The sequence below is a fragment of the Cucurbita moschata genome, unplaced genomic scaffold (assembly GCF_002738365.1).
Source record: "Cucurbita moschata cultivar Rifu unplaced genomic scaffold, Cmos_1.0 Cmo_Scf00006, whole genome shotgun sequence".
Lineage (NCBI taxonomy): Eukaryota > Viridiplantae > Streptophyta > Magnoliopsida > Cucurbitales > Cucurbitaceae > Cucurbita > Cucurbita moschata.
In genome coordinates this window covers 948,088-974,485 of record NW_019268522.1, presented here as the reverse complement: position 1 = coordinate 974,485, position 26,398 = coordinate 948,088, and the positions used below count along the sequence as shown (strand labels likewise).

The window sequence follows — 26,398 nt, the reverse complement described above, 5'->3', positions numbered from 1 at the left end:
AAAAAAAGGAAAAGCGTGGAAAAGAAGTCGCCGGAACAAAACCGGCGACCAAATGCTGCGCGCGTTGAGCCCCGCGCCATTCGTCTATTTTTTCTCTGCTCTTCCTCCTCCGTCCTCTTTACCTAATCGCAGCCTTCATCGCTTCTCTCCAATGGCTGTCTTTGCTCGAATTGCCGTCGTCGGTGACGTCGTAAGCTTTTCTTTCTCTTTTTCAACTGTTGATTTTGGTAAATTCGAGTTCATTTTTATGTAATGGAATGGTTAATACACCTATTTTAAGGGAAGAGATAAGAAATTTTTTATTCATTAATTTTTGTTTCGAGGAAATTACGGCTGTTCTGTTCTTTAAATGTTTTGTCCTGCTTACTCTTTACGTTTTCTAGCATGGAGATTGGGATTTACGAGAAGACACCAAGGCACTTCAACTATTGCAGGTAAGTTTTCTTTCTGTAATCCGTAGTTTAGCTGAATTATAATCTATTGATTGAAACTTTTGTCTAGAGAATACTTACACGGATTGATTGAGCTTTGTAATGGTTCTGGTTTTTGATTCCTGCTTCAACCATTGCATCTCCTCTTTTGTTTTAAGTGTCAGTACAGGACATCATTAGCTCCTATGAGTTGGGGTCTGAGTGAAACATCATCTCTTTGTTTCTCAATCAATTTTTTTGGTTACCTAGATAACTAGTAAGATATTAAATCTTAAGTAGGTGGCCGACCTGACTTAAATTCATTCTCTCTAAACCTTTTATTGTTTACGGCCCTTCTTGACGCGAACATGATGCTGGTTGAGTAAATTAAGAAATGAAACTACTTCCAATCTGCAGAAAATTCATTGGGTGGTTTGTAGAAGTGTTTAGTTTTAATAGCTGTAACTACATTTGTAAGATCGAAGTCAATGAGATGAACTTGCAGCAATATTGGATGGTTAACTTTCAATTATGTAAATACTTTCTCATATTTATAGTGTGAGATCCCACATCGGTTCGGGAAGTGAACGAGACACCCTTTATAAGAGTGTGGAAACCTCTTTCTAGCAGACGCGTTTTAAAAACCAGAGTAAGCCCGAAAGGGAAAGCCCAAAGAGGACAATATCTGCTAGCGTTGGGCTTGGGCTGTTACATATAGTGTTCATGTAAACTTGTACATATTATGATTAATCTCGTAGGAATAGGATAAGTATTTGAGTTTACCATATTTGATGTTAGAAACTGAGGAGCTATGTTGTGGGCGGGTGCTACTAAGACTTCTATAATTGATCATGTTCTTACTCGCTCGAGAATCCCTTCCCTACCGAATGAATTTTGAAGACTGCCCTGATGGAGCTCTTTAGGTTCCAAAGGCCTACCAAACCAATCTGACTGAAAATTGAGTAATGTTTGGTTGGTCTTCAAAAGGATGCGAGCATGATGACATACTATAGTGTTTTGCATGCTTGGAAGTTGGAAATGTAACTGCATTGAATTAGAACTATTAGCTTAATGAATTTTCATTGTTTTTTCCTTCTTAGAAACTCTGATTCCAGCTTATCTAATTAAATGAACGAGATTTTAAATGGATGTTTCTACTCTTGGAGGATATATATAGTTTGCTGGTTTAAATAAAAATTCTCATCGGGGTGAAATGACATGTAGGACTCTACAAACCTTAAGGATGATGTGAGACCCCACGTTGGTTGGAAAGGGGAACGAAGTCTTCCTTATAAGGGTGTGGAAACCTCTCCCTAATAGACGGACGATACGTTATAGGCCAAAACAGACAATATTTGCTAGTGGTGGGCTTGGGTTGTTACAAATAGTATCAGAGCCAGACATTGAACGATGTGCCAGCGAGGATGTTGGCTCCCAAGGGGAGGAGGGTGAATTGAGAGATCCCACATCGGTTGGAGAGGGGAACGAAGCATTCCTTATAAGGGTGTGGAAAACCTCTCCCTAGTAGACATGTTTTAAAACCGTGAGGTTGACGGCGATACGTAACGAGCCAAAGCGGACAATATCTGTTAGCAGTGGGCTTGGGCTGTTACAGATGAACTACCCAAACACTAGGCTAACTATTCCCTTGGAATCTTGGATTTATCTCCCAATTCTAAACCTTTTTCTTCCTGCACTTCATTGTCCTTCAATTTCTTCTTTCAATTCATCTCTGATTCAATGTTTTCCTTCCCATTCTAACGTTGGTTTATGTCTTAATGCAGCCAGACTTAGTGCTCTTTACAGGCATGCTCTTTTCTCTCTCTTTTTATGTTGTGCTTCCATGCTTCTTGCCTCTACCTTTGAGAATGTTATATACTCCCCCCCTTTCCAGGTTGCTGGTAATAATAATAACGGTAATAAAAGATTATTATTAAAAATCTGAAAAGAAGAACACTGAGCATGTTATTGGATCCTCTGATATCTAAGAGACCACAGATTTTGCTTTGTTACATATGCATATTCCAATTTTTTTTTCCTCATTTCTTATCACCTTCCTTCACCATCTTGATTCTCTTCAGGCGATTTTGGTGAAGAGAACGTCGAACTGGTTCGAAGTATTGCAGAGCTTAAATTTGCAAAACTAGCTATTCTGGGAAACCATGATGCTTGGTTTACGCCATGCTTTTCTCAAGAGTATGTACAGCTATGCCCCTTTTTATTATAAGTTATTATTTTCATTAAGTCACATTTTTTCTTACATTGGAAATTGAATCATTCCAATATCTGGTTCCAATATGTGTAGGGGCATTTGATATGCTGCATGTAAACCAATTTTTTCTTAATGTTGTTGATGTGATATTTTAACTTCATTAACTCCTGATTTGAATGTGAAATTGCAGGAAAAATGATGGTGTTCAACTCCAGTTAGAATGGTGAGTCTATTTCATACGTATGATTAATTGATACAATTAGGAGGCTTGAGAAATTCCGAAAAGAAAATGAAAATCAATATGCATTGCACGAGGTTGTTTATAAATTTTTTAGAATGTTATGATTCAATTTAGAAAATGTGAGATTCCACATTGGTTGGAGAAGGAAACGAAACTTTTTTTACAAGGGTATGGAAACTTCTCCTTAGCAGACTCGTTTTAAAATCTTGAGAGGAAGTCCTTGAAGGGAAAGTCTAAAGAGGACCGTATCTGTTAGTATTGGACTTGGGCTATTACAAATAGTATCAGAGCCATGCACCAGGCAGTGTGCCAGCGAGGACGCTGAGACCCCAAAGAGGGTAGATTGTGAGATCCCACATTGGCTGGAGAGAGGAACGAAGTATTCCTTATAAAGGTGTGGAAACCTCTCCCTAGCATACGTGTTTTAAAACGTCAAGGGAAAGTCCTTGAAGGGAAAGCCTAAAGAGAACAATATCTGCTAGCATTGGCCCGTACTCATGGTTAGTGATATGGGTTTTTCCTATTCGCTTTGAGTTAGCTCTTAGCTTGTTTGTTGCGACGTGGAAGTTAAGTCATTCGAACATATTTTCAGTAGATGTTTCGTAACTGTGTGCATGTTCTAGTCTGGATTCATGCTTGGTTAAACTGCAAGAATAAAGGGAAAATGTTCATCTCTCTGTCAACAGTCTTGGCAAGGACCATATCGCTTACCGACGCGTGGACTTCCCCGAGCAAAAACTAAGCATTGTCGGTGGACGACCTTTTTCCCACGGTGGAAGGTTGTTTAGGAGGCAGCTTCTTTCCGCAAGGTACTTATCATTTCTCATCAGTTCTTTTTGAAGTGGACTAAAACATCTTTAATTAGTTCAATTCCAGTTCTAATTACCTTAATATTAAATTTTCCTTGTTATTCTGAACTTTTAAGATCAAACTATTAGTTTAACAGAACTGTTGATCAACCAGTTGGTTTACTCTCTCTTAATGAAACCTTAGCTGCTTTATCCTAACTACCTTTAGAGCTTCCCGTGAACGTATTACTTGTAACAGCCCAAGCTCATCGCTAACAGATATTGTCCTCTTTGGGGTTTTCTCTCAAGATTTTTAAAACGCGTTTGCTAGGGAGAGGTTTCCACACTCTTATAAAGAATGTTTCGTTCCCTTCTCCAACCGATGTGGGATCTCACAATCCACCCCCTTCGGGACCAGCGTTCTCGCTGGCACACCGCCCGGTGTTGGCTCTGATACTATTTGTAACAGTCCAAGCCCACAGATATTGTCCTCTTCGGGCTTTCTCTTTTGGGCTTCCCCTCAAGGTTTTTAAAACGCATCTGTTAGGGAGAGATTTCTACCCCTTATAAAGAATGCTTCGTTTCTCTCTCCAACCGATGTGGAATCTCACAATCCACCCCCTTTCTGGGCCCAACGTCCTCACTCCAATGGATGTGGGATCTCACATTACTAGTCTCTTCAACCCTCGTGACCATTTTGAATTCTAAAGCTGTCTAAAAATTGGATTTTGTCCCTTAGATATGGCGTCAAAGACATGGAAACAAGTGCGAAGAGAATATACGAAGCTGCGATAGGCGCGCCCAAAGATCATTTGGTTATAATTCTTGCACATAACGGGCCTTCTGGTGCGATTTATCAGCCAAAGTTGATTAAATCCTGTTCGAGATGCATTCATCTATTGCTCTTCTCGACCGAACGATTTCGTGTTTCTTGTTTTGCAGGTCTTGGTTCTTGTGCAAATGACATTTGTGGAAAGGATTGGGTATTTGGGGGTGGAGACAATGGTGATGAAGGTAAAATATCTCTTCCAAAGCAACTTTAGAAATGGGGACTTTATCATTCCAATACATGTTGCTCTGGTATAGATCTAGCACAAGCCATATCCTCCTTGAAAGAGAACGGAAAATTTCACGTCCCTCCGTTGGTTGTGTTCGGGCATATGCATAAAGAACTCGCATACGGTGGCGGTCATCGTAAAATGATAGTCGTTGCAGCTGACAATACCATTTACCTTAACGGAGCTATAGTTCCAAGGGTTCATAGTAACTTCGATGAAGAAAGCAAGGGAAGAACAACCTTCACGAGTAGCGAAACGTCCTCTTCCCAGCCCGTTCCAAGATGCTCCAAGCGAGCATTCACTGTAATCGACGTTTCAGATGGGCGGGTGGATAAGATCACTGAAAGTTGGATCTCTGTTGTTGGTGATGAGAGCTTGTTGAATGAGGAGCATTTGATGTACAAAAGTGGCCATTAGCTTCCTCCAAATTGTTCAAATCTTATATAACATTTTTCAAATGTATTTTTTTTTTTTTTTTTACTATAATATTGAAGATTCTACACGTTTTAAAATTTATAAATTTAATAAATTAAAAAAACATGATTTAAAAAAATAAAAATAAAAATCGTTATTTTCTTGTAATTTTACTAATCCAAGAAAGAATTATATATATTTCATTAATATTAATTGATAATTAGAGGGATAAAAATGGAATGTGGCAAGTTATTTATGGTATGAAAAATAAACTACCATAATTTTGATAATTATATTTACTTAATATAATTTTATATCTAATATATCATTAAATATAAATTCCTAAAATTTTAATTTTGTCTATAAAATACTTTCATATAAACTATTTCACATTTTTTTAAATTTATAAAATGAATTAAAGCTAATAAACTTGTTAATTAAAAAAAAAAAACTAAGCTTAAAAACATATTAAAACTTTATTAAATACAATTTTTTTTAAAAAAAAATAGATTAAACTTTTAATTTAACAAAAATAGAACTTTCAACTCTATTTAATTTCTAATATTAATAACATTGTGTTCGTTAAATAATGTAGCTCATTTGACACGTACAGTGTGCATAACAGTAAAACAGATAGTTATATATATAGTTTTCTAACTTGGCTTAAATAACACGTGAAGTAGAAAAAATTCGAATATTTGTTTTCTCGATCGAGAATATATGGAAGCAAAGAAGAAAAGGAAAAACGTAATTTAAAACGAGCAATGGATTGGGTCAAAAAATGGATTTTTATGGTCCCCGAAAGTCATAAATGGAATAAAGAATATTTTGTTTATTGCGTGAAGGGGTCTTAACTACAAGTAATGAAACTATTGGGAGTGCATTTTCAAACATTAATGTATAGAGAGAAGGGGCACATGGGAGTAAAGGTGGAGTCGAGATGCACAAGATCAGAACTTTCAGGGAGCCTCCAATAATATAGAGGCTAAAGAAAGGGACATTACCATAAGAAAAAGAGAAAGGAAAATGAAGGCTGCAAAATGGCATAAAAAGGGAACAAAGCACTAATTTTTATGCCCCCATTTGACATTTTCTTATAAAAATATTTGCTGTTCTTGTCCTCTGTCGAAGGAATTTTGGGTTTCACATAGACCCAGAAGAGGGGGAAGAAGAAGAAGAAGAAGAAAGAAGAACAGAGTGTGGAGTTTCAGGTTTGTTTTTCTGGTCGGAGACATTGATTCCCTCGTTCTTCTTTGATTTTTAGACATACCCATCTTGTCGGCTTTGTTTCTTTGCTCGTGATTTTGAGGATTTTGAGGTTTTTTTTTGTTGTTGTTGTTGTGGGTTGTGTGGGTTTTAGGTTCACTATGACTGTGGAGGATCGAAGAGCTAATTTGGTGGGTGAAAATGGGGTTATGGATCAGTTTCCTATTGGTATGCGTGTTCTTGCTGTGGATGATGACCCCATTTGCCTTAAGGTTTTGGAGAATTTGCTTCGTAAATGTCAATATCATGGTAAGTTTTTGTTGGATTTAGTGTCTTTTTTTGAGGAAATCTTTGTTTATTGAATGTTTCTGACTCTCAAATGCTTATTGGTTTGTTCTTTGTCAGTCAATCTTGTTTATGTGTTTGAAGAACATAGTTTGATTGCAAGAACACCTTTTGTCTTGTTTTTGAAACATTTCTATCATGAACATGTTTGTCTGTCTGGAAATAGTAAGTCCAAATCTGTCTGATTTTGGATTGTTGGATACTCTTTGAGGTTCTTGATGATTACCTTGTGATGTTTTGAGTGAGTTAAGGATGATTTTGAGTATTGTTTTTAGCCACTTTTTTTTTTTTTTTCATGGATACTTTTTGGTGGAATCTTTAATCATATGCTTCTTTTTAAGTGAATCTTTGGTGTCCTATTTTTAGAATCTCTTTTGAATAAACGACCAAACATCATGAAATATCGAAAATGTTTTAAAAGTACCTTTCGTCGGTTCGAAAGTCACCTTAAACACTTTGACTTTGGCGTTTAAGGATGTTAATGAACTGATTGTTTTTTGGCTTCCAATGGCTTTGCATAATGATGTTTATCCTCGAGCTTATGTTATTTATGGCAGTTACAACGACGAATCAGGCGATTCAGGCACTTAAAATGTTGAGGGAAAATAGAAACAAGTTTGATTTGGTTATCAGTGATGTGAACATGCCAGACATGGATGGTTTTAAGCTTCTCGAGCTCGTAGGCCTTGAAATGGACCTACCCGTTATCAGTGAGAACGAACACTTCTCCTCTACGATGTTTTAGTTGATTTCTTTCTTTATTACTTTATCTCGGTCTTACCGTCGTTATTCAGGTCTTTATGTATAGATGCACATATAAATTTAATTGTGTTGAATTGATGGATGGGTTGGTTTTGATTGCATTTCTCTGTTCAAATATGGTTCTAGTGCTGTCTGCGCATAGCGATACCGAGCTTGTAAAGAAGGGAGTTTTTCACGGTGCTTGTGATTATTTGCTGAAACCCGTTCGAATTGAGGAGCTGAAGAATATATGGCAACACGTCCTCCGAAGAAAGACTTCCTCAGCTAAGAACCAAAACGAATGCACTAATGGAAATGACACTTTATGTCAAACTGTTGAAGTTGTAAAAGGTTTCCCGTCTGCGGCGAGTGCTGATAACGGGAAACCTGGTAAAAGGCGGAAAGACGACGATGACGATGAGGAAGGAGGTGAAGAAGAGAGCGCATACGAGACCGACGACTCCTCCTCCCAAAAAAAGCAAAGGGTAGTTTGGTTCGGCGAGCTGCATAGGAAGTTTATTGCAGCTGTTAATCATTTGGGCTATGAAAGTATGTCTTTTGGTGTTTTTTTAGGCATTCTTGTGCTTAGTTCTTTGTTTTTTCTTCTTGATGTTTATATAAATTTCTGATGCAGAGGCCGTTCCTAAAAAGATCCTCGATCTAATGAACGTCGAAGGACTCACAAGAGAAAACGTCGCTAGCCATCTTCAGGCATTGATCTTTTCGTTCTTTTCGTTTATGTCTTAATTTCGGTGGGAGGTTCGTGAAGCTCGTTCGGTTTGAATGGCTACCTAAACTGTCCTTTCTTGTGCTTCATTGCAGAAATACAGGCAGTACCTTAAAAAAATGTGTACTAAGGAAGCTCAGCAATGTAATATGATGGCTGCATTTGGAGGTAAAGACACCTCCTTCAGGCCCATGGCTTCACTCAATGGATTTTCAATGACGGGAACGGGAAGGCTCTCGAACGCTACATTCTCGTCGTATCCCTCTCGAGGAATCGTTGGTAGATTAAACTCTACTGCTGGATTGAGCTTACACGGTATCGCTTCCTCGGGAATGATCCAACAGGGTGCTTCCCATAACTTGAGTAGCTCATTGAATATACTCGGGAAACCCCATCCGACTCTCTTGCTTTCAAACCGACCGCCGAGTATATTCAACAGTATTTCGACGCCATCGGATCACATCCAGTCGCATTGGGACAAACACAACGCACCATTTAAAGAGTCAAATTTGATAAATGATGTCTCGAGTTTTACAGTTTCCACGAGCTTCCCTGATGCTAGAGTAGCTGTTGGTTGCTCGAGTAATTATGACTTTGGCGTTTCGAGTCATTCGTTGATGTTACAAGGACATAAGCAACAGAGTCATGGCAGCGGAGAGTTTCGAGATCAGTCTTGTTTTAAGGTATCTCCAATCAACCCGGAACCCGTAGGCTGCAGCACAGGCGTTTCTAATATTTTGGGCGGTCATGGTCAATCGAACAAAAACTGGCAGGGTGTCTCGCTCACTGGAACTTACCCTTCTGATGGAATGCCTGCGATTAATTTGACGATTTCTTCGGCTCAGCCCGATAACGAAAACTTTCCTGTTGGTTTTCCTTCGACTAGCGTGGACTCGAGTTCTCAGCTTGATTTACGAGGGGAGACGCAATGCTACGACGAACTAATGGATCGGGTTGTCGATGCCATGAATGACAGATCAAAGCAACAATGGGAAACAGCTAAACAGAATTACTACGGCAACCATAGTTCTATATTGAGAAACTCTCTTGTTTCTGGGAATAGTGTTGCAGATCCCTTGGACCCGAGTTCAGCAGATCCGAACAATGCGATCTGTCTCGAAAACATCGGTAGCTCTTTGACTAACCAGTTGAATAACGACGCTCCCGCCTTCATTCAGCAAGACGCAGAAACGTTGATGATGGAGACTTGGATGAACTTCGACGGAAAAAGTCTCATGGATCCAACAAAGCTACACTATAGTTTTAGTTCCCTGGATGAGTAGATGAATGCTTTGTCGAAACAGGTATCGTCAAGACGTTTCCTTTTTTCGTAACTATATTCAATTGTTCTCCTAATTGTATTCGGATTACTCGAACAATATTCCCCCTTGGTTCAAGATCGTACAGATGTAAGAACGAGGACAGAATAGCATACGTTTTAGCAGAATGTAAAAGAGTGGGGCTCGATGTGACCGGTTACTTAGTTAGATTAGCGGGACGGGTAAAGGGTTAGTAAGGTCATAGTTGGTTTTCGAACGGAGCAGGGAGCTCTCGAATCCGCTCGACAAGTTTCTCATTTACGTCGCTATGTGATGCAGGATCATGATCGATCTATTCAAATAAATGACGAATTTGGATTTGATACTCAATCTCTCGGGTCTCTCGGGTCGTCGTGTATATGAAGACTCTTGCTGCTGCTGAATGATTGGAAAAGGGGAATGATTTTTAGAACAGAATCCCAACACTGTATCTTCATGTTTCTTTGATGATGTAGTTCTCTTATCATTAGCTATTTTTCTTGCCTGGTTGATTTGTTTTTAGAATAATGACAGGAGAACTCGTTCTATTCTTCTACGTATGAAATCCTCGCCCGGTTCCATTTCGATTAATACCGTCGTTTTGAAGTATCGTTACTTTCTTTTTAGTCGTTAACACTTAGAAATAACCTGGTGCCAGAACTGAGAACAGCTCAGTTTTTTCGATACGAGAAAAACACGATCTATTCCAAGTTCATGAACGGATTAGACATGCTCAAGAACAGGTCATGTAGCATATGCAGAAGAGTGGGATCTATAACATTGTCATGTATGAATTATGACGTAGAATTGACATGTTTTCAGGAACAGTGCAACACAAGTAATGGAGAAAAGAGAGAACATTATGCCTTGAGAAATTGATGAACCGAGCACTTCGCTCGTTTGATCTCGTGGGGTTGAAGGCTTGACGACTAGTTGGACTAAGAGATGGGTCTTTGAAATGATAGAGTTATTACCCATCCCAACCCATTTGGCGGGCTCGTCGCTCCCATAATGATGTAAGCTTCCTCTCCTTGATCGTCAATGCCTCGGCGCGTTCTCGAGCCTCTTCACAAGTTTCGGTTGCAGAAATGCACTTTTCAGCCTCCCTTTGATACTGAGAAGCTGCCCTTTTTGCTTCAAATACAGTGATGTTCATATGGCGAGTATGTTCGCCAGCAACTGCTTCTTGAAGCTTCAATTCCTCTGTCAAAAGGTCCACAAATTGCTTTTCCATCTCCCGCTTGAGATCTGGGTCATTTCCTCCACAGTCTGTATCGTATAAATAAATGAGATACGTCAAAGGAAGTCAAGGAAAAGTCGATATAATCTCGAAACCATGCTTAAACAAAATGAAGTCTCAAGCTCGAATAAGAGTTGCAAACGGTCAATGATGCATATAATACTTAATATGAATGGAAGTTGTCCATGTAACAGTCTAAGCCCATTGTTAGTAGATACTGTATGCTTCGATTCGTTACTGTAATGGCTCAAATCCACCGCTAGCAGATATTGTCTTCTTTGGGCGTTCCCTTTCGGGCTTCCCCTCAAGGCTTTAAAACATGTCTGCTAGGGGAAGGTTTCCACACCCTTATAAATGGTGGTTTGTTCTCCTCCCCAACCAATGTGGGACATCACAGTTACATATTGTCATCAGCCTCACGATTTTAAAACGTATCGGCTAGGAAGAGGTTTCCACACCCTTATAAGGAATGTTTCGTTCCCCTCTCCAACCGACGTGGGATCTCACAATCCACTCCCTTTGGGAGTCCGGCATCCTCGCTGGCACATCGCCTGGTATCTGGCTTTAATACCATTTGTAACGGGCTCTTACAGTCTATATATAGCAGGTATAAGCCTATAAGATATTTTCTCCTTGGAAAGGCCTTAGCTCAAGAACAGTGGAAGACTAATGTTTGGACGTAGTGCACAACACTATATCAGAGAATGTCTAGGACTTGAAGAAGGAAACTTTTTGCAGAATCCCTTTAATGAAGTGAAAGAATACAAAATTATTTCAAGAGAGTTTTGATCCGTTGAAGAACGAAAACATCGAACCCGAAACACGTAAATAATAAACCTTCCAAAAGATCTAACGTCGTAGAAATAGATGACGAGAGAAAAATGTGATGAAAGCTGCACAGATTTCTCCAAAAAAACAGAAAAAAAAACATGCAAGTAGCTCAAACATACCATTTGTATTCTCCTGTATAGAAGAAAAGGTAGAATATAAAATTTGAGCGAAAAATAGTTTAATTCAGTCAACCATGAAAAGCGACACGACAGTGCTAGGAAAACATCGTCGTGATTTTCACGTAATGAAGACAGGAAGTTCATCGTGAAGTCGAATTCGAAGGGATGAATTCTAACCTGTTACAGAGAGATTGGCCAGACCTATAAAAGAAGAAGCAAGAAAAAAGATGTGTTAGTGTAGAAGCAACAATGAATCTAGTAAGAACACAAATCAAACAATACGTGAGATCCCATGTCTGTTCGAGAGGAGAACGAAGCATTCTTTATAAGGGTGTGGAAACCTCTCCCTAACAGACACGTCTTAAAAACCTTGAGGGGAAGCCCGAAAAGGAAAACTCAAAGAAGACAATATCTACTAGTGGTGGACTTGGGCTAACCATGTGCAATCTATAAATCATTTTTATAGCCATGTTATCGAGCCTCAATGCTCAACGGAGAAACTTCATGCGACTGAGCTTCCCCTAGAGGCTCGAGCCCGAGACCCTTAGGTAATTTATCCCAAATATTTCGAACTTTTGCTACTAGGACCAGCCTTGGGAGCTATATGCATTCTATATTGAAACTGGTTTTTCCTTTTCCAAACAACAGAATTAGGTTCAGAATCATATTCATTTATGAAACAATTCTACATGGCCATGGCTAATTCAACAGTTGTGGATCAAGGATAGACAGTATGCATGATGTATAGTGTGAGATCCCACGTCGGTTGGAGAGGAGAACGAAACATTTTTTATAAGGACGTGAAAACCTCTCCCTTGCAGATGCGTTTTAAAAATCTTGAGGGGAATCCCGAAAGGAAAGTCCAAAGGGACAATATCGGCTAGCGGTGGGTTTGGACTGTTACAAATTACAAATGGTATCAGAGCAAGACACCAGGCGGTGTGCCAGTAAGGACGCTAAGCCTTGAAGGGGGGTGGACACCGAGCAGTGTGCCAACAAAGACGCTGACTCGAAGGGGGTGGATTGTGAGATTTCACATCGATGGGAGAGAGGAACAAATGTCAACAAAGACGCTGACTCAAAGGGGGGCCACATTGATTAGAGAGAGGAACGAGTGCTAGTGAGGACACTGGCCCCAAAGGGGGGTGAATTATGAGATCCCACCTCGGTTGGAGAGGAGAACGAAGCATTCTTTATAAGGGTGTGAAAACCTCTCCCTAATAGAGACGTTTTAAAAACCTGGAGGGAAAGCCCCAAAGGAAAAGTTCAAAAAAGACAATATCGGCTAGCGGTAGGCTTGGGTCGTTACAAATGGTATCAGAGCCAGACACCAGGTAGTGTACCAACGAGGACGCTAAACCCCGAAGGGAGTGGACACCAGACAGTGTGCCATCCACATCGATTGGAGAGAAGAACAAGTGACAACAAGGACGTTGGGCTTCGAAGAGGGTGGATGGGGGTGGATTATGAGATCCACGTCAACAAAAACTCAAAATGAAGAGTAAGAAACAAATCGAAGTTCATAATTTCAGATCCGAATGCCATTGAAGCATCCAAAAAGAACAGTAAATTGGCGACTACCGACCCAGTGCTGTTACTCCAAAAGGAAGGTAAAGAAAAACACAAATTCCCGGAAATTTTCCTAACAAAAACCAACAATTCAAGCTGGAACATGCCTTGTTCATGCTTTATGAGCCCTAACATGAGAGAAGAAATGGAGTACAAATCCAAATCCAAGATGGGTTAACTCTTCCACACTCATTTACAAAGAACACAAACAGCTCAGAATCAAAATCATCAATGAAAACAGATCAAACAACCAAATCCTCCAAAAGGGTATCTGTAAATCTCACTAAATTCCACAACTAAGCCAACAAGAACAGAAATGCAAAGCAACAACCCACAAGAGAATCCGTTTTCTCAAAATGATAGCCAAGAAGAGATTAAAGAGTATACCGGGGGCGATCTTCAAAAGGGATAATGGGGGCGGACAATCGCAGATGCAAGGAGCGCAGGAGGTTTTGGAATCGCCCAAATGCAAAGCCTTCTTGAATCGCCAGAACAAAGCCGGTCCACAAACAGCCAAAGCAGAAACTACAGCGAAGAACACGAGACAACAGCGCAGGCAAGCCCCAGATCGGCGTGACATTGCGCACCCAGATCTTCCAATTTCCGTTTTGGTTCTTGTTTTCTTTGCGTGTTAGTGAGAAACTGAGGAAGTGAGATCTAATTGCAGCTGTGGAAGTTTGAAACCTATGAATGGGGAGAAAAAGAGAGAAAAAAACAAACAAAACTTTAGCTGTAGCTACAATTTGTTCTTGGAGAAGTGGGTGTAAATATTAAGTGGGTGTGTATGAACATTAAAAGAAAAAAAGTTTCCATTTTTTCCTCTAAATTCAGTTGAATTCATTATGCAATAGCTATGAGAAGGAGATAATAATTAAATAAAGCCAACCCCACCACTCATATATATATACACACACTTTTCAAAATCAATAATAGAGGTTCCTATTTCAATATATTTCAAAAATGGAAAATTTTGGTCGACTTTTCTATCATATTTTTAAATTTTCGATGAAAAATGAGCCGGCGACTCATAGACAGTGGCTTGGTTAAGGGAACCCACTAGAGTCGTAGCGAAAGCGAGTCTTCATGGGGCAATTGTCACTGCTTATAGATTCGAACCTGGGTGATCTATCCATGACCAGGATGAAGCTTGGATGAAACTAAGTGGAGGTTCGAACCGACTGATGTAAAGAATCAGCAGATGAGTTGTAGTTAGGGGTAAAATGCCACTCGAACCTAGAGCTGGTTAGTTCTCCCAAAAATGGGTTGAGCCATAATAGTTGATTGGACATCTAGGGATAAAGTGCTTCAGGAAAGATGAATCGACATTTTCATTATATTGCAAGAAAAATATTTATTTATTTTAAAATATTAAATTAAGATTTGTAATTCAACCCTCATATATATTTTTTAAAATAACTTTCTAAAAGCTTAAAGTTTTATTTTTAATATTAATAGAAGAATAAATAATAATAAAAAATTAAAATTAAAATTAATATAGTATGTATAATTGTATCTTAAAATTAAAAATGAAAAAAAAAATCTAATTCCTAAGATTAATAACGAATTAAAAATGGTTCAATTGAAAACTCAATTTCCAACCTAACTTATAAAATTTAATTAACCAATTTAACCCAAATAAAATGATACATCGGGTTGATTAAGTTTTTTAGTAGCACATTTAGATCTCGAGTTCATTTTAATTTTTAAAATTTAAATTTGACCCATATGTCTAGTAAAAAAAACTCACGATCGTTTAAAACGTGGGATAAAAAAAGTAGAATTAAATGAACTTCCTTATGAATTTGACATGAGTAAAATAAAAAAAAAAAAAAATCATTTTTTTTTCCTTTTTTAATTTCAAAAGATTTAAAATAATAAGCCTTAAATATAAAACTTTGGCACTAAAAAATCTAAAAACGGATCACCATCTTCTACTTCAACACCCATATATTCAAATCAAAGCACGAAGAAACAGAATCAAAACCCCTCTCAGATCTCTCTCAGAAGCTCAAACATTCAACAATGGCGAAGAAATTGATGGAAGCCATGAAGGGTGTCGACTTACAGAGGTACATGGGTCGATGGTACGAAATAGCTTCATTTCCTTCGAGGTTCCAGCCCAGAAATGGAGCCAATACCAGAGCGACCTACACTCTGAGGGGCGACCATGGGTTGATGGCAAGAGAGGGTTCATTGAGGGTACTGCTGTTAAGGCCAACCCTGATAGTGATGAAGCTAAGCTCCAAGTTAAATTCTATGTTCCTCCTTTTATGCCTATCGTTCCTGTTGTTGGAGATTACTGGGTGTTGTATCTTAATGGTGATTAGCACCATGCTTTGATTGGTCAGCCCAGTAGAAATTACCCATTTTCTGCTAATCCTACGATTCCATGGGGAGTTTCGGATGTTGTTTGTGAAGTGTTCTAACATCTTTGGCTTGATATGTAGAGGATCGTTGGGAAGGAGTCTCACATTAGGGTTATAAGTGAGGAATACATCTCCATTGATATGAGGCCTTTTGGGACGCCCAAAAGCAAAACCATGAGAGCTTATGCTCAAAGTGGACAATATCATACCATTGTGGAAGGTCGTGACTTCTAACATGATAACTATTCGGGTAGTTTTGAAAAACTCGTTTTAGTTTTTGGAATTTGATTAGGAAATCGAACTTTCTTTGAAAGTGAAGAATGGGTAAGAAAATAAGTATAAATTTTAAAAATAGATAACCAAAAATGGAATTGTAACGGCCCAAATCCACCTCTAGCAGATATTGTCTTCTTTGGGCTACCCCTCAAGGTTTCTAAAACGCATGTCTGCTAGGAAGAGGTTTCCACATCCTTATATACAAAAATGCTTCGTTTTCCTATCCAATCGATATGGGATCTCACGGGAATGGTTACTAAACAGTCTCTAACGGTTGAGTTATGATGATGGAAGGTTTATGAATCGTGTTGTTTCGTGGTGTCTTTTTGACAGATTTTGTGCAGACAGAATCATTTGGATGAGGAGATATATAATCAGCTGGTGGAGAAAGCTAAGGAACAGGGTTATGATGTGAGCAAGCTGCGCAGGACAACACACACAGACCCTCCACCAGAGGGAGATGAAGGCCCAAAAGATACAAAAGGAATATGGTGGATCAAATCAATCCTTGGAAAATGATCAAGGTTTGAAGACAAAAGAAGTTAAATTTTGTACCTTTTGAGTTCATCAATGATTTTTCAAGCTTCACTACGTTTTGTTTGATACTTTGAAGACTTTGTGCTTGATCTTGTGGAACTGTTAAAATAAATCCTTTGTGCTGCCTGTATAGAGTCTTCTTGAATAATGATGAATGAAGCTGGGGTTGTGAGCTCAACATTTCACTTTTGAACTGCCAGGTTCTGAAGTTTCCCAATCCTGTAAAAATGAATTTTGAATACAAATGCAGTTTATATGCTATAAACTACAACTCTTTTCAGTTTACCTTTGTTGGCAATCAAACAGAAAAGGTACCCTGTTGGATGTTTAGAATAACATAAATATATCAGTTCATCCTGAACACAGAGAATTTATCCTAAAAACCACTTAAAATCTGCAAAAATATTCCAATCTAAGCTCCTTGCCTGTGGAAAGGTCCTATATAGAAACAGGTAGACCTCCAGATAGAAGTATATATGAAATTGAACTTAACATATTCTCTGAAGTCTCGTGTAATGATAGGATAATTCAAGAACTTCATTAAGATTGAGAGAAGCAAAGAAGAGCTATGAGGGTTGAGAATTGAGGTCTACGAAGGTATATAAAGCCAAACTAACCTCCAATTTGATATGCTATAGTCTGGAGAACAATGAGAAACTAACCGCAAAACGAATGGTTAGGAATCCTGATCCTCCATAATGATATGATATTATCCACTTTGAGCATAAGCTCTCGTGCCTTTACTCAAAAGGCCTCGTACCAATGGAGATGTATTCCTTACTTATAAACCCATGATTATTCCCTAACGAGGGACTCTCTCCTAACCATCCTCAACATTAACATGTAATTAAACCGTTCTCGGTGGCCTGAGATCAAGTGTAGTATATGTTCTTACCAGTTTAATATCACACTTGTACTTGTTTCTCAGAGTTCAACATGACATTGCATTCATGGCCTCTGGTTATATAAGCACATAAAAGAAGTTCATACAGTAGAAAAGTAAAGTGCCTGTCTACATAATCAAGAATTATAGTGTTTTAGTTCATTAAAATTAAAGTTTTCAACATGTTACGTTACTTAGCCAGCCAAAGGGGATGTTAAAAAAAAAAAGATGCTTTTGAATAGAAATTTCAGCCTTTTAGGATGGTCTGTGATGAAGAATGGTAACATTTGTACAACTTTAAAAGGCCACCTTTTTTATTACCCTAAAAAGAATCACCTAGAAATATTTCAAAAGCCCTTGCAGTACACGGAGTAGTTATTTCACTTCAACTATAATTCAAGATCAAGCTTAACCAAAGCAAATCCAAATGGGGTTCAAGTTAATTTCCTAAGATGATTAGATTCAAAAAGTGATTACTATTCACTTAATGGAATAATTCATGTCAAAAACATTGCATTCTCGAGGACTACAAATCATGAACTGTAGATTCTATGAAATTTTATATATAGAAAGAATGATTTCAAAGTCACTTTCATGGTAGTTAAGTGTAAAAATCCTTTCTCTAACTAAAAGAAGAATCAAATCATTACGAAGCTAATGAGTTGACAAAAGAAAATGGATATTCTTCTAGCAAACTAGGACTTCCAATCAACAGTTTTGACAAAATATTCTAAAAGATTGGAAAGGAATATATACAGCTGATGAAAGATGAAAATTACCAAGATGTTCAAAGCAATCATCTTCTGAAGCTCAGCCTACTCAAGTGCAAGGCAAGCGCATCTCTGATATCCTTACCTCGATCGTCTCCTGTCTCACCATCATAAAGAGCAAACTTCTGTTCCTCACTAGAACAACTTGCTCCGTCGTCTTCATCTTGTTCTTCTTCTAGTTTCTCACTGCATTTAATGAGAAAATTATGCAGTAGACACCCAGTCAACACAATAAATGGGAAGAAATCTCTACATTCTTCCTTCCATGGCTTTGAAAGAAGCTTCCACCGAGCTCGGACTTTGCAAAACGCTGTGTTAACCAACCCCATTGCACGGTTATGTGTGGAATTGAAGGCTCTCTCAGGAAAACCAGAGCTATCTTCCTCGTTCAGTTTCATGTATGGTGTCAAAAGCCATGGCAAAAGGGGGAAGCAAGAATCACCTATCAAGTATTGGGAAATGGGCTTTCCATCGTCGAGATTATAAACAGGGCCTTTGAGTAATTCACCGGATTTCTCAATTTCTGCATATAGCTTGCTCTGCCGCAAGATTGTTTCAGGTTTCATTGAGCTCGGCCATCCGGCAGAGACATCCAGAAACCTTCCTTCAGCATCAACCAATGCCTGAACCAGAAGCGATCCGTCTTTACCTAGAAGGTCACCTTCAACCCCAAATCTTCTTAGTCCTAAAACCCCACAGCAATTCGGAAGCGAAATCCACCCAAATCCCACCACAATCCGATCAATATCAGACCGAAGCTCAAGCAAATGCCCCAATTTGTCATTGATAGCCTTACAAACCGCATAAAACGAGCGGCAAGCGTCAGCAGAATCGATCCCAAACCGCCTCCCAACCGCCTTGTAACTCGCGCCATGCGCCAATCGGAAAAGCGCAGCGGCTAAAGCACAATCAGGCGGAACGGAAGTGGATGAGGAGCTTTGAATCGGGGAAAGAAGACGAAGGAGGAGGGAGAAGGACGATTTCGACATACGGAAGAAGAGATTCCATCTCGGGTCGCAATCAACCTCCGCCGTCGCAGAGAGGAAGCGTTGGAACCAGCATTGCCGCGGCGGCGGATGCAGGGAAAGTTTGGGGAGACAAGGAGAGAGAGCTTGAAGAGAGGATGAAGTGGAATAGATGAAGGATTCAAGGGCAAGAGTTTGAGAGGGAAGAAGGTGGAGATCGTTGAGAGAGAGAAATGAGTGAGCGGAAGAAATGGTGGTTTCGATGAGGGTTACCAGTTGGTGTTTGAGGTGGTTCTTCCGGTCGGATTTCTTGGCCTTGCTTCTGGTAGTGACGGCACCGGCGTTAATGGCGGAGCTTCTGGTGGTTCTCTTATCGCCGCTGAATCCTCCAGCGGCCATGGCGGAGAGGGGAGGCGTTAGGCGTCGGAGGGCGTACAGTGAACACTTTGAATATCGCTGTCCTTTGTAATAAAAGGATGCCATGAAATAAATGTAATTTAAAATAAACACTAATTTAATAAAAAATACAAAAAAAAAAACAATTAATTAAATTAAATTTTTATAATTTTTTTTAAAGATATCCTTAATTTATTTTAAAAATACTTAAAATTTAATTTTGATATAACATCTCCAAATTTTTAAATTGTTTTCTAAAATTTTGAGAATATTAATTATTTAAAAATTTATTGAATTGTTACGTAATATACTAATTATAAGTATATTTTTGAATTTTTTTAAAAATAAAGTTGGTATATTTGAAACATTAAAATATTTTTAAAACTAAATAGTAATAAAACAAAATATTAAGGTTGATATTAAAATAATAATAATAGGAATAATTTTGATTTTTTTTTTCAAATTTTATGTGTATTTTTTTTTATTTAAGTATATTATTGAATTTTTTAAATAAATATTTCGGTTTTTTTTATTATTAATTTAATAAAAGAAACACTCAACCATTTTAAATTATTTTCAAATTTTAAAAGCTAAATCAAAATTTTTATTACTATTTTATAGAATTGGATTTTTTTTTTTATACAATTTTTAATACACTTTTCATCTTTTTCTAAATAAACATTAATTAATTAATATACTGTGATGTCCAACATTAGTTGGGGAGAGAACAAAACAAGCTTGTGGAAACATTCACTAGCAGATGCGTTTTAAAACCTTGAGTGGAAAAAAGGGAAAGCTCAAATAGGACAATATCTGCTCGGGAGAGACTTGGGTCGTTGCAAATGGTATCAAAGCCAGACACCGGACCATGTGCCAATAAAGATGCTGGGCTCAAAGGGGTGTGGATTTGGCGGGGTCCCATATCAATCGAAGAAAGGAAAGAGTGTCAGAGGACGCTGAGCCAGGATGGATTGTGATGTCTCACATCAGTAGGGGAGGAGAACAAAACACCCTTTATAAGAGTGCAGAAACTTCTCCCTTGAAGGAAACTCAAACAGGACAATATCGGCTAGCAGTGTACCTGTGGTGTGGGGCGTTATATATATATATATATATATATATATATATATATATATTACTTGAATTTTGAAATAACATTCTAAAATAAAATCATACTTAAAATATCTATCCAACCAACCAATTTCTTCCCAAAAATTAGAATTTGTTTTCAAAATTTAAGAACCAAACATTTTTATTACTATTTTTTAGAATTATGTTTGTTTTTAACAATTTTTAGCAATATTTTCTAAATAAAAAAAAAGCCAAATTTCAAGATTTTTTTTTTATTTATAAAATAGTTTGAATTTTTAAAATATATCTAAAAAAATTAGTAACAAAACAAATAATTTATAAACTTAATTTAAAAATAAAAAATAAAAATCCTTTAAATGGATAGATTTTTTTTTCGATAAATTTGTAATTTGAGTTGCAAAAGTGGATCTTTCTTCCCTCTTCAAGTCGAGATCGTTGGATAAGGCCATAAGAGTGCGGTTTGAGCGATGAGAAATGGGCCCTCAAGCCACAAACATGCATCAACGAACTTGGGGGCGAAGAATTTAAGTCCAATTCGATGAAATTTCCAAAACTTGATGCACAAGGAAAAGCCTCCTCGTACCCTTTTTAGCTTCCTTCTCGCAAATCCCAATCAAACCCACCTCGATCGCTTCAATCATTAACTTTCTCACTACCCCTTTTGGCATCCATCCTGTTTTTGATCGATTTTCATGGCGAAATTGAAGATTTCAGGGCCGTGGAGTGGTGTTTTGGACGTGGAACTGGATAATTGGACTGTGATCATGTTGAGGGAGGAAATAGCAAGGCGATCGAACTGTGGGGTTGAGTCGATCAATTTGATTTGCGGTGGTAGAATCTTGAAAGATGGCGATGGAGGCGAGAAACTACTCGATTTGGGTGTTAAGAACAACTCACGGATTCTTGCTAGGCGGGTTTCTACTGAAGAGGGCAAGTCACTCAACGTTGAGTTGATGGCTGAGGAAGAACGCTCTAACAGGCTTGCTCGAGTCAAGTGATTCTTCGACTCTTTTTTGTTTCTCTGATTATGTTCATATCTACTTTTGACTAAGCATGTGCAGTGCCATCGTTGGTTGCTTAATTCGACTGAAATTTGAGTTTCTTCTGGAATCAACTCATTGTGTGGTCTTAAGTTCCAAAATGGTTGCTAGATTTTGAGATGTTTGGTCTTATAAATGGTTGCTTTCATGATGAAATTGACTGTTTTCTGAGAGCTTTTTGCGTTAATGGGCTTGCTTTTCTGAGTTTTAGTATTGCAAGGTGGGGTTTAAACCAATCTTTGGGATGGTAATAGATATCATGTTCATCTTTTAAAATTTTTCTTCAGCTTTTGGATATCTGCTTCAGTTGTTCTATGAGTATTATGAGGCATTTTTAACAGTTGATTTTGGAAGCAAAGCATCTAGTTCAGGAATCAAAAGTCATCGGTTGGGGAGGAGAACGAAGCATTCCTTATAAAGGTGTAGAAACCTCTCCCTAGTAGATGCATTTTAAAAACCTCGAGGGGAAGCCCGAAAAGGAAAATGCAAAGAGGACAATATCTGTTAGCATTGGGCGGGCCTAGACTGTTACAAATGGTATCAGAGCTAGACATTGGACGGTATGCCAGTGAGGACGTTGTTCCCTGAAGGGGGGTGGATTGTGAGATCCCACATCGGTTGGAAAGGGAACGAAACATTCTTTATATGAGTGTGGAAACCTCTCTCGACCAGACGCGTTTTAAAAACCTTGAGGGGAAGCCCGAAAGGTTGCCCAAAGAGGACAATATCTGCTAGTAGTGGGCTTGGGCCGTTATAAAAGCAATTTTTATTGAGTGACAATGAACTTTTGGAGGGTATTCTTCCCCACAAGTCGATCATGAGTCACTGTGAAGAGTTTTAAGGATATCTTCTTATCTCATTTTCTGGCATCTTCTCTAAATTTACAGGGCAGCTGCCACTGCTTTAGCCAAGAGACATGCTAATGGTTTCCTCCCAGTTGAAGATTTCAATATAGAACTTGAGGATCAAAGTGGACAGAAAGTTAATTTGGGGTCTGAAACTGATCAAAGGTAAGAGATAGATTGCTTTCACGATGCGAATCCTCATCTCAAATGTTAGGATTTATAGTTATTCAGTGATTGAATTTTGTCCATTCAATAGGGCAATCATGATGGGCTTGATGCTTCATGCAAACGCAAAGCAGCTTATAAGAAAGGGAAATTACAAAGAAGCATTAGAAGTACTCATCATGGGAGAGGTATGTTACTGGTTGATCATTTTAATTGTCTTCAATATTATCTACGAAATATTAGCTGTTTTCCCCTTTGTTTTAAGAATTAGCTACAAGATCCAAATGATTTAAGATGAAAACGAAGATTAAACTATTTATCGACATGAACATCTCCCCCCAAAGATGATTACAAAATGAAAGAAAATAAACTATACCCTGTGAGATCCTACATCGGTTGGAGAGGGGAACAAAGCATTCCTTTTAAGGGTGTGGAAACCTCTCCCTAGTATATACGTTTTAAAAACCTTGAGGGGAAGCCTGAAAGGGAAAGCCCAAAGAGGACAATATCTGCTAGCGGTGGACTTAGGTTGTTACAAATGGTATTAGAGCCAGACATTGGCCGGTGTGCCAGTGAGGACGTTGGGCCCTCAAGGGGGTGGATTTTTAGATCCCACAACGGTTGGAGAGGGAAACAAAGCATTCCTTAGAAGCGTGTGGAAACCTCTCCCTAGTAGACGTGTTTTAAAAAAAAAAAAAAAAAAATCTTAAGGGGAAGCCCGAAAGGGAAAACCCAAAAAGGACAAACTTTGTTAGCGGTGGGCTTGGCCTGTTTACAAATCCAGTATGATTTATCTGCTGGATTGGGTACATTTATTCATTTCTCTATTGGTGATAACTAATTGTGAAATGCTCTTCTTCGAGTGTGCAATGATTCCAAATTCTAATGCCTACGACTGGTCTTTCAAGGCCATTTCCTACTTTTGGATGAATTTAATCATTTACCTTCCATTGCTTCTCTATATCAATTCTCCTGTTGTTTTCTTTATCTTTAAATTCTAGATGCTCAAACACGGTTTATGGTTCGATTATCCTAAGGTTGTACTAGATATTGACATCAGTAATTTTTTTATTGTTATGAGAGAATACTAATCAATGTGGGTTTCATTCTTTCGTAGGAGGCTTTCTCTCTTTGCAATCCAAAACTCATTGAGGTGAACGAGTCATTCTTTATCCTCAAGTTTTTTTTGTTCCCTGATCGATTCCCCCCTCCCAGGCTCATTGCTTAAGTTATTTGAACTCGTGAAAGAAGAAGCTAAGTTACTTGTCCAACAACAGATGCCACTCAGACAAACTTATCCTCGACTATTTATTGATAACATTTCAACTTAATTTGCTATTAGATGTTTTATATGTTATTAGTTACTTCGAGACTCCTTTCGGTGCTGTTTATGATGGTGACGATTTGAGATATTGGGTTGAGACTACGTGAAGTATACAGATTTTAATCATTTGCCTTTTCTTCTGTATGTATCCGAAGGTGGTGTTTCCATCAGGGTTTTAGCTTGCTGACTGAGTTTGACCCTTTTTCTGTCAGTTTGTTGACAACGTCTCAATTCTTCAAATAGACATGGTGTGGTGCTATTTCATGCTAAAAGACATCAAGTGGCTCTCGGATGCAGGATTACGCCTTGCAAAAGCTAGAGAAGGAATTGAACGAGCTCATGGGAAGGACTCTTCCCGAGTTCGACTCCTTCAAGCTGGTTGTCATCCCGAGCTTGCCTTGTAAGTCAGCCAGCCAATAGTCTGAGGGATAGGTTTCCAGATTCAAGCTAATCAAGTTTTCTTATCATGTCAGACATTTGAGACTGGAGCTCCTGGAAGGGGTGGCTGCATACCACAGTTGTATGTTCGATAAGGCCCGGGAAGCGATCAACTCAGCACAAATGAAATATTCTCAGGTTAGTTTATCACATTACTGAATTGGTTGGATCAAGCCGATCATATTTTTATAGCACTGAAGGGTGTGTTATTGAATGCCGCTATAGTTGTAATCATAGCTATAGTTCCATATTGATATTTAAAGACGGCTTCTTGTATTTCTATGCAACTTTTTACAACCTCTTTAAATTTCAGCTACAAGTGCCAGATGAAGCATTATCCCATGTAATGGACATGGGCTTTAAGGAAGGAGAAGCAAAGAGAGCACTGCGCATGTGCCATCAAGATGTATGCAAGGCTGTTGATTTCCTTTTTGAGGAAAGAACAAAGAGAGATAAAAAACGGGAAGAGGATATCGAACGCCAGAAGGAAATCAAGCACGTATTCTTAGCAAAACTAGCTTCTATTTTCGTCCGGAAGGTTATAATCGATCTGTAGTATTGATAACGTGATTAAAATTTTCAGGGAGCAAAAACGGTATGGAATGACACCCTCCAAGAAAGCTGTTGATCTTCAGAGATTGAAAGAACTGGCATCTATAGGGTAAGTAGACTAACCAATGTTGTTCTCTTGTTCCAAAATGGCAGAAAAAAGCATAGTTTCTTAGGTTCTATCTTCACTGTTTGTTACCCGTTCCACGAATTGATTCACTATGTAGTTTACTAGGAAAAGTTGGAAGGTAGGCAGGTTAGTTTAAGCTTAGAGCATCATGGATTCATGTTGAATTATGGCATTGGATTCTTATTCCACAACAAATAGGGGTATGTTTTCATCTTTACAAGATATCTCATTTTAGGTTTGATGTTGGTGAGAGCTTCTTTGATTAAATTCTTTAGCAAACCACGACATTGTGATTCGTGAGAACTTTTATCGATCGAGATGCAATTATATATGCCAGCAGTCAGTATGAGCGTCCTCGTAGTTATCATTCACGTTAAAACTGACTTGGTTTTTCAGGTATGAAAAAAACTTGGCTGCTGAAGCCTTGAGAAGAAATGAGAATGACTTACAAAAAGCATTGGATGATTTGATAAATCCAGAAACTAACTCTGTTATTCAGGTGTCTTGGATTGTATCCTTACTGTGAGTTGATCTTTTTGTTTGAACTTTAACGGAATTTAACTCATTTCATGAATTCCAGAATGCTGTAGAGTCGAGGAAAAGGAAACGACAGCGTCAAACAACCGATGCTGCAGTCGATAAGCTCGTTCTCATGGGGTTTGATAGAACAAGGGGTACCTATGTTATTTTTATTAATGAAACCAAACTTGTTGATCTTATATCATTGAGAGATTTCAATTCAATCAGTAATGTTCTCAAATTGTTACTTTGTGCAGCCATTGCAGCTTTTCAGGCTGGTGGCTCCTTAGAGCAAGCAGTTAATTTATTATCACTGCCCGATACTAAATCTACGGTTGATGGGCAACCCGACTCGGTCCCTACAGTCTCGGCTTCCGAGTATGCAAGCTCCTCCATTTCAAACATTGAAGAAATCCAAGACATGTTAGACAACTTTGATAATGGGGAAGGCCCTTCTACTGTCGAAGAAAACCGAGACTCTGAGATGGAAAGCGAACTTGCCAGAGAACTCGACGGGGCTAGTGCTGTATCAGATTACGACATGGATGTAACAAAAGAAGGAGAAGCCATCACAGAGTACTTGGCTCTATTGGATTCACTGATGAATTCTGAGAAAGCTTAAGAAACACTTGACAGGGCTTATGTTATGTAAATAATACTATGTTAAATTCTGGATATGGTAGAGCTATTTAGAGACAAACAAAACTAACCTTGAAAGAGATCATTGTTCTCGTTAATTTCGTGTTATTCAAAAAGTTAGATAAGTTCTATGTAGAATTCGATATTTACTCATTACTTGCTACTTGTGACAGTGTATACTTGCACTTATTCGTGTGAATTTTACATCATTTCATCATATACATCCACAAACGATCGATCAAGTTTTGAACAATTAACGGGACCA

The 26,398-nt window shown here is 38.4% G+C and overlaps 5 protein-coding genes and 1 pseudogene across 8 annotated transcripts; 4 read left to right on the top strand and 2 right to left on the bottom strand.

Annotated features, from left to right (window-relative positions):
• Positions 1–5,187, top strand: LOC111444337. 2 transcript variants are annotated; one of them, XM_023082404.1, is made up of 9 exons: positions 1–190; positions 384–434; positions 2,195–2,216; positions 2,492–2,606; positions 2,813–2,845; positions 3,550–3,672; positions 4,391–4,497; positions 4,594–4,665; positions 4,738–5,187. In XM_023082404.1, exons 1-9 carry the CDS (start codon positions 53–55, stop codon positions 5,124–5,126), a joined length of 1,050 nt encoding a protein of 349 aa, XP_022938172.1. In that variant the 5' UTR covers positions 1–52; the 3' UTR covers positions 5,127–5,187. The 2 variants fall into 2 exon arrangements, with proteins under 2 accessions (XP_022938172.1, XP_022938173.1); XM_023082405.1 differs by lacking the exons at positions 1–190; positions 2,195–2,216 and having other exon boundaries at positions 292–434.
• A 958-nt stretch (positions 5,188–6,145) lies between these two features.
• On the top strand, positions 6,146–10,031 carry LOC111444330 (two-component response regulator ORR24-like). Of its 2 annotated transcripts, none has more exons than XM_023082394.1 (7): positions 6,146–6,334; positions 6,484–6,638; positions 7,232–7,384; positions 7,563–7,964; positions 8,050–8,126; positions 8,238–9,446; positions 9,541–10,031. In XM_023082394.1, the coding sequence occupies exons 2-6, from the start codon at positions 6,491–6,493 to the stop codon at positions 9,423–9,425; spliced, it is 1,968 nt and encodes a 655-aa protein (XP_022938162.1). In that variant the 5' UTR covers positions 6,146–6,334; positions 6,484–6,490; the 3' UTR covers positions 9,426–9,446; positions 9,541–10,031. The 2 variants fall into 2 exon arrangements, with proteins under 2 accessions (XP_022938162.1, XP_022938161.1); XM_023082393.1 differs by having other exon boundaries at positions 6,147–6,334; positions 9,741–10,031.
• A 93-nt stretch (positions 10,032–10,124) lies between these two features.
• Positions 10,125–13,994, bottom strand: LOC111444344. The gene is made up of 3 exons (XM_023082415.1): positions 13,587–13,994; positions 11,808–11,831; positions 10,125–10,709 (listed from the first exon to the last, which is right to left on the bottom strand). The coding sequence occupies exons 1-3, from the start codon at positions 13,777–13,779 to the stop codon at positions 10,411–10,413; spliced, it is 516 nt and encodes a 171-aa protein (XP_022938183.1). The 5' UTR covers positions 13,780–13,994; the 3' UTR covers positions 10,125–10,410.
• A 1,091-nt stretch (positions 13,995–15,085) lies between these two features.
• Positions 15,086–16,381, top strand: LOC111444345 (annotated as a pseudogene).
• A 90-nt stretch (positions 16,382–16,471) lies between these two features.
• Positions 16,472–19,449, bottom strand: LOC111444336 (protein ALP1-like). Of its 2 annotated transcripts, none has more exons than XM_023082402.1 (2): positions 18,041–19,449; positions 16,472–16,597 (listed from the first exon to the last, which is right to left on the bottom strand). In XM_023082402.1, exon 1 carries the CDS (start codon positions 19,393–19,395, stop codon positions 18,058–18,060), a length of 1,338 nt encoding a protein of 445 aa, XP_022938170.1. In that variant the 5' UTR covers positions 19,396–19,449; the 3' UTR covers positions 16,472–16,597; positions 18,041–18,057. The 2 variants fall into 2 exon arrangements, with proteins under 2 accessions (XP_022938170.1, XP_022938171.1); XM_023082403.1 differs by lacking the exon at positions 16,472–16,597 and adding an exon at positions 17,000–17,017.
• A 1,465-nt stretch (positions 19,450–20,914) lies between these two features.
• LOC111444333 (NEDD8 ultimate buster 1) lies at positions 20,915–26,194 on the top strand. The gene is made up of 11 exons (XM_023082398.1): positions 20,915–21,478; positions 22,412–22,534; positions 22,626–22,722; positions 23,652–23,687; positions 24,071–24,258; positions 24,332–24,434; positions 24,610–24,791; positions 24,880–24,957; positions 25,372–25,474; positions 25,556–25,649; positions 25,752–26,194. The coding sequence occupies exons 1-11, from the start codon at positions 21,177–21,179 to the stop codon at positions 26,114–26,116; spliced, it is 1,671 nt and encodes a 556-aa protein (XP_022938166.1). The 5' UTR covers positions 20,915–21,176; the 3' UTR covers positions 26,117–26,194.
• Positions 26,195–26,398: the final 204 nt, after the last annotated feature.

What these genes read in the sequence shown, in the direction of transcription:
- LOC111444330 (XM_023082394.1), top strand. Translation starts at nt 6,491, where the DNA reads ATGACTGTGGAGGATCGAAGAGCTAATTTGGTGGGTGAAAATGGGGTT. An exon ending in AATGGACCTACCCGTTATCA is followed by an intron (nt 7,385 to 7,562) that starts GTGAGAACGAAC and finishes ATATGGTTCTAG; the next exon opens with TGCTGTCTGCGCATAGCGAT. An exon ending in ACGTCGCTAGCCATCTTCAG is followed by an intron (nt 8,127 to 8,237) that starts GCATTGATCTTT and finishes GCTTCATTGCAG; the next exon opens with AAATACAGGCAGTACCTTAA.
- LOC111444333 (XM_023082398.1), top strand. Translation starts at nt 21,177, where the DNA reads ATGGCGAAATTGAAGATTTCAGGGCCGTGGAGTGGTGTTTTGGACGTG. An exon ending in CACAAATGAAATATTCTCAG is followed by an intron (nt 24,435 to 24,609) that starts GTTAGTTTATCA and finishes TTTAAATTTCAG; the next exon opens with CTACAAGTGCCAGATGAAGC. An exon ending in AAAGAACTGGCATCTATAGG is followed by an intron (nt 24,958 to 25,371) that starts GTAAGTAGACTA and finishes TTGGTTTTTCAG; the next exon opens with GTATGAAAAAAACTTGGCTG.
- LOC111444336 (XM_023082402.1), bottom strand. Translation starts at nt 19,395, where the DNA reads ATGGCCGCTGGAGGATTCAGCGGCGATAAGAGAACCACCAGAAGCTCC.
- LOC111444337 (XM_023082404.1), top strand. Translation starts at nt 53, where the DNA reads ATGCTGCGCGCGTTGAGCCCCGCGCCATTCGTCTATTTTTTCTCTGCT. An exon ending in AGACTTAGTGCTCTTTACAG is followed by an intron (nt 2,217 to 2,491) that starts GCATGCTCTTTT and finishes GATTCTCTTCAG; the next exon opens with GCGATTTTGGTGAAGAGAAC. An exon ending in AGGCAGCTTCTTTCCGCAAG is followed by an intron (nt 3,673 to 4,390) that starts GTACTTATCATT and finishes TTTGTCCCTTAG; the next exon opens with ATATGGCGTCAAAGACATGG.
- LOC111444344 (XM_023082415.1), bottom strand. Translation starts at nt 13,779, where the DNA reads ATGTCACGCCGATCTGGGGCTTGCCTGCGCTGTTGTCTCGTGTTCTTC. An exon ending in CCTTTTGAAGATCGCCCCCG is followed by an intron (nt 11,832 to 13,586) that starts GTATACTCTTTA and finishes CTTCTTTTATAG; the next exon opens with GTCTGGCCAATCTCTCTGTA. An exon ending in GGCCAATCTCTCTGTAACAG is followed by an intron (nt 10,710 to 11,807) that starts GTTAGAATTCAT and finishes TATACGATACAG; the next exon opens with ACTGTGGAGGAAATGACCCA.